The sequence below is a fragment of the Vigna unguiculata genome, chromosome 6 (assembly GCF_037176805.1).
Source record: "Vigna unguiculata cultivar grain cowpea cultivar isolate G323 ecotype 2 chromosome 6, ASM3717680v1, whole genome shotgun sequence".
Lineage (NCBI taxonomy): Eukaryota > Viridiplantae > Streptophyta > Magnoliopsida > Fabales > Fabaceae > Vigna > Vigna unguiculata.
This window is the reverse complement of record NC_140797.1, coordinates 8,215,056-8,221,055: the sequence shown is the minus strand read 5'-3', so window position 1 is coordinate 8,221,055 and position 6,000 is coordinate 8,215,056. Positions and strand designations below refer to the sequence as shown.

Genomic DNA, 6,000 nt, shown 5'->3' with positions numbered 1-6,000 from the left:
GGTTATGAGATTGGGGTATAGTGTTATAGAAAGGTCAATAATCTAAAATTGATTAAGTTGGACTGGGTGAGGGTCAATTCTTATTATTTTATTGTTTGTATTATTTTTCTTTTCAGCTCACCCTTGCTTGTTTGTGTGTTTGTGTTTGGCGATGATCACGTGACTTGTTACGTGGGAGCAGACGTGAATTCAGGTGATCATGCTGATGCTTAGCAACAGAGCGGGGCTACCGATGGGGCATTTTCTTTATGTTATGCTTTCCTACCTTTTGTAATAGACATTATGATGTTTTATCCATCATGAACTTGTAATAAAGATGAGATAGTACGAATGGATTATAGCGAGACAAGTTTGAAATTTCCCGCGCTTGGGAATTTATTGTAATGTCTGATTTTCTTAAAGTATATTTTGTGAAAAATCAGTTTTATCTAGTAATATCCATCTGGGGTGTTACATTTGGTATCAGAGCATATGATTTCAAAATGATTTTTGGGCCTTGGGGAAGTGAGCTTATTGCGATTGTGAGATTAGTGTAAATTGACTGAATTGTAAGAGTTGTTGAGATATGTGTTATTGCATGGTGTGTATTGCTAATGCATTTTCAGAGATAACTTATAATGGTGTATGATACCTATGTACCAGAAACTAGGAAATGGCTGGTGGAAGAGGTAGAAGAATTGGTGCCAATAACTCAGCTGATGAAATTGCCCATGCTATTCACCGATTGGTTGACGCTATGCAGCCGCAACAGGTGGTGCTACCACAGCCTGCACCACGACCTGTGAGCATGGATGATTTCATGAGGCACAAACCAACCAAATTCAATGGCAAGGCCACTCCTGATGACGCAGATGCGTGGATCAGGGAGTGCGAGAAGATATTCCGTGTACTAGGCTGCTCAGATGAACAGAAGCTGGCCTATGGCACCTTTCTCTTGGTGAGTGATGCAGAATACTGGTGGGTTGGCATGCAACAACAGATGGGAACTAGGGAGGAGGAAGTGAGCTGGGAGAATTTCAAAAAGAGATTCCTGGAAAAGTATTTTCCAGATAGTGCTAAACATGAGAGGGAGGCTGAGTTCTTGACCTTACAGCAGGGCAATATGACTGTACAGGCTTACGTTAACCGATTTGAATATCTGGCGCGGTTTTACACACAGAATATCACAGAGGAATGGCGTTGTCGAAAATTTGAGAGGGGTCTACGACATGAACTGCTCAGGGTTCTGGTGCCACTCAGGATCCGAGAGTTTCCTCTCTTAGTGGAACAAGCGAAAAGTGTGGAACAATTAGAGATGGGGCCTAGTCGAGTAGCCAGACCGCAGAGAAATGTTGTAGAGGCTAGACAACAGAAGAAGCCTTATAATCGACCTCAGACGTCGTCACAAGGGTTGAAGTGTTTCCAGTGTGGGGGAGCACATTTAAAAAGGGACTGCCCCAGACTTGCTCGTAATGCAGGGAGTAGTGGAGGATGGCGGAAATGTTTTGTGTGTGATCAACCTGGCCACTTTGCAGACATGTGTCCTAATAAGAAGACGGTCGCAGAGCCACGACCACAACTGCCTTCTACAGAGAGGCCAAGAGCAGCAGGGAGAGTGTTTGCGCTGACTAGCGCCGAGGCAAAACGATCAGGTAATCTTATACAAGATACGTGTGTAATGATGGGTCAGAATGTATGGGTGCTTTTTGATTCGGGAGCTTCACATTCTTTTATTTCCAATGCATGTGTGGGGAGGTTGGGATTAGAGGTTCATGACTTGGGGTGCGAGCTAGTAGTCTCGACACTGACGTCTGGGCAAGTTACAACAAGTACTAGTTGTGATGGATGCTCGATCGAAGTGGCGGGCCGTAGGTTCAAAGTGAACCTAATCTGCTTGCCGTTGGAGGATTTAGATGTGATATTGGGGATGGACTGGCTGTCCAATCACCATGTGGTAATGGATTGTGGACGGCGTAGATTGATATTCCCAGAAACTGAAGGGGTAAAATTGATTTCATCTCAAGAAGCTATGAAAGAATTGAGAGAAGGAGCTACCTGTTTCATGATGATAGCTCAGTCAGAGAAAAAGAGTAGTGAATAGCAGATCCGTGACATATCTGTGGTGGCTGATTTTGCGGATGTGTTTCCTGATGAAGTTCCTGGATACCCCCAAGCAGGGATGTGGATTTCACTATCGACCTCATCCCTGGGGCAGGTCCGATGTCTATCGCTCCTTATAGAATGACACCAGCTGAATTAACAGAACTCAAAAAGCAGATAGAAGATCTGTTAGGGAAGAAATTCATCAGGCCAAGTGCATCACCATGGGGAGCCCCAGTACTACTGGTTAAGAAGAAAGACGGGAGTTCCAGACTATGCGTCGACTATCGTCAGTTAAACAAACTCACAATTAAGAACAAGTACCCGTTACCGCGGATAGATGATCTATTGGATCAGCTGCGAGGGGCTGGGGTGTTCTCAAAGATTGACTTGAGATCTGGGTATCATCAGATTTTGGTCAAGCCTGAGGACGTACAAAAGACGGCATTTCGATCTCGTTATGGACATTATGAATATGTCGTGATGCCGTTTGGGGTGACAAATGCTCCAGCGGTATTCATGGATTATATGAATCGGATATTCCGACAGTGTCTGGATAAGTTTGTTGTCGTGTTTATCGATGACATCCTCATTTACTCCAGAGATCGGGATGAACACGCTGAGCATCTGAAGGTGGTGTTGGAAATACTCAGGGAACATCAATTATATGGGAAATTATCAAAATGTGAGTTCTGGCTGAGCGAGATCCAATTTCTTGGGCATGTAATCTCGGTTCATGGTATCGCAGTCGACCCTGCAAAAATAGAAGCCGTGTTGAAATGGGAATGGCCGCAGACGGTGACAGAGGTAAGGAGTTTTTTGGGATTGGCCGGGTACTACCGGCGATTTATAGAAGGGTTCTCCAAAATGGTAAGTCCTTTAACGCAACTCACGCGAAAGGACAAACCTTTCTCATGGACGGAACAATGTGAGGCATGTTTTGAAGAGATGAAGAAGAGACTAACCACGGCTCCAGTATTGGCTATTCCCGATACTACTCAAGCATTTGAAGTATACTGCGATGCGTCATACCAGGGGTTGGGATGTGTGTTAATGCAAGAGAAAAGGGCAGTAGCGTATGCTTCTCGACAGTTGAAGATCCACGAGAAGAATTATCCCACCCATGATCTGGAACTGGCTGCGGTAGTTTTTGCTCTTAAGACTTGGAGACATTACTTATATGGCTCCCAATTCTGAGTCTTTAGCGATCATAAGAGCTTAAGGTATTTATTTGATCTGAAAGAACTTAATATGAGGCAAAGGAGATGGATGGAGTACCTTAAAGATTACGATTTTGAACTCCTCTACCATCCAGGCAAGGCTAATGTGGTAGCTGATGCCTTGAGCAGGAAACGGGTGCATATGTCGTCACTGATGATGAAAGAATTGGAACTGATAGAGAAATTGCACGATATGAATTTGGGTTTACAACTGGATTCTGATCATATCCGGTGTAGTATGTTAACAGTTACAAACACCTTCCTTGAGGAGATCCGAGAGGGGCAGGTGCATGATGCTGAATTACAACGGATTGTTGGATGGTTGGGTACAGAGAAAGGAAAGGAATTCAAGATGGGGGCTGATGGCATCTTAAGATTTCGAGATCGGGTTTGTGTGCCAGGGAATTGGAGGATGAGAAGGAGAGTTCTGGATGAGGGACATAAGAGCTGCCTCAGTATCCATCCGGGTATGACGAAAATGTACAAGGATCTTAAGGAGTCATTCTGGTGGCCTGGGATGAAAACCGATGTGGCGGATTTTGTGGCAGCCTGTTTAGTGTGTCAGAAGGCTAAAATTGAGCACCAAAGGCCAGGAGGTACCCTAGAACCACTGGAGATACCCCAGTGGAAGTGGGATGGTATCTCTATGGATTTTGTGACTCACCTACCTCGATCTGTAAAAGGGCATGATGCCATTTGGGTAATAGTTGACAGACTCACCAAGTGTGCGCACTTTTTACCAATCAAACTGAGGATGTCAATGGATAAACTCGCAGAGTTATACATCCGGGAGATTGTAAGATTACATGGGGTTCCAACAAGTATAGTGTCAGATCGTGACCCGAGATTCACCTTGCGGTTCTGGCAATGTTTACAGGCAGCATTGGGAACTCAACTGAGAATGAGTTCTGCATATCATCCTCAAACGGATGGTCAATCAGAAAGAACGATTCAGTCACTAGAAGATCTGCTTCGGGCATGTGTACTGGATCATTTGGGTGGTTGGAGTGAAGTACTTCCCTTGGTGGAATTTACTTACAATAACAGTTACCACTCAAGCATTGGAATGGCGCCCTACGAGGCATTATATGGGAGGAGATGTAGAACCCCACTATGTTGGTATAAGGATGGAGAGTCAGTGACCGTTGGGCCGGAGTTATTGCAACGGACGACAGAAAAGGTCAAATTGATTCAGGACAGGATGCGTGCGACTCAGAGTAGACAGAAGTCGTATGCAGATAAAAGGAGGAGGCCGCTAGAATTCCAAGTGGGGGATCATGTGTTCCTACGAGTCACCCCAACTACAGGCATTGGGAGAGCAATCAAATCCAGAAAGTTAACACCGAAGTTCATAGGGCCGTATCAGATCAACAGGAGAATCGGGCCAGTAGCCTATGAAATTGCGTTGCCACCACATCTAGCCAACTTGCACAATGTATTTCACGTGTCTCAGTTACGTAAATACATTGCAGATCCCAGCCATGTGCTAGAGACAGATGATGTCCAGTTCAGGGATGATCTGACATTGGACGTGAGACCGATGAGGATAGTGGATTTTCAGGTCAAGAAGCTGAGAGGGAAGGAGATCCGGACGGTAAAGGTCCTTTGGGATGAGGCAACCCAAGAAGCAACATGGGAAATGGAGGACCTCATGAAGGAATCATATCCTTATTTATTCCATGGTAAGTGAAATTTTCGAGGACGAAAATTCTTTTGAGTTGGGAGTAATGTGAGATCCAGGAAATTTATGAAAATTAATAAGTAATGGAATAAAGAAATGAGGGGTTGAGAATACCTTAAGGGAGTTCTTTGATAAACCTTAAACAAGAAACAATGATAACTTAAAGGGTTTAGAGTACTTGGTTATGTTGGGAGGACTTGGGTTCAAGTCTAGTGTGTGCCATTAGTGTGATTTTAATTGTGTTTTATATTACCAAAATATTATGAATGCGGAAACATGGTTTAACGTTATATGAATGTGTGAATTAACAAGAATAATGGGATGGTTTGTTGGTATGCATGTGTTTGATGGATTGGGAGGTTGTGGGTTCGAATCTTGACTAGAGTAAGTAGGCTATTTATATTTTTAAATTTTTGCTAAGTGATGGAAAAATCTAGAGACTGTAGAAATTCCCTAAGAAACCAGAGAGGAGAAACCAGAGAGGTAGCAGTTGGGGTGCAGTAATCCAAAATAATGGTCATAAAACCTTGAATTTAAATAAATTTCGTTTTATTATGTGTATTATTTATTTTGGGCTGAAGTTGGGGGGAGAGAGAGAAGAGTGAGTGGGGAAAACAAAAAGTCATAGTGTGTGTGTCAAGTGAGGGCTGAGAATTGCAATCCAGAGAAGGAAATTGGAGTGGAGGCAAAGAGGGGAGCTTTGGGAACAAGGAAGAATTCATTGGAAATTGTTTGAAGCTAAGAAACCGGGTAAGGGGAGCTATCTATATTTTTCTTGTATATGTGGTATGGTTATTGGTGTTATTGTGTTATAAAACTCTAAAAGATGTTAAAGTGTGAGATTTTTTGGTGATTGTTGATGCGAAACTGGATAAAAAAAAATGTAGGGTCTGTTGTTTATTTTTTTTCCTTTTGGGGTTGGAGGTGTTTTCATGGGTGAGTACGTCGAAAGATTTGGATTAGGGGGAAGTTGCATGAACACAAATTAAAAAATAAATAATTAGGTAATTGAAGTGTAAA

At 43.2% G+C, this 6,000-nt stretch overlaps 1 protein-coding gene across 1 annotated transcript; it reads left to right on the top strand.

Moving 5' to 3' along the window:
• Positions 1-652: 652 nt before the first annotated feature.
• LOC146885469 (uncharacterized) lies at positions 653-2,080 on the top strand. The gene has a single exon (XM_085674945.1). The coding sequence runs from the start codon at positions 653-655 to the stop codon at positions 2,078-2,080; it is 1,428 nt and encodes a 475-aa protein (XP_085531071.1).
• Positions 2,081-6,000: the final 3,920 nt, after the last annotated feature.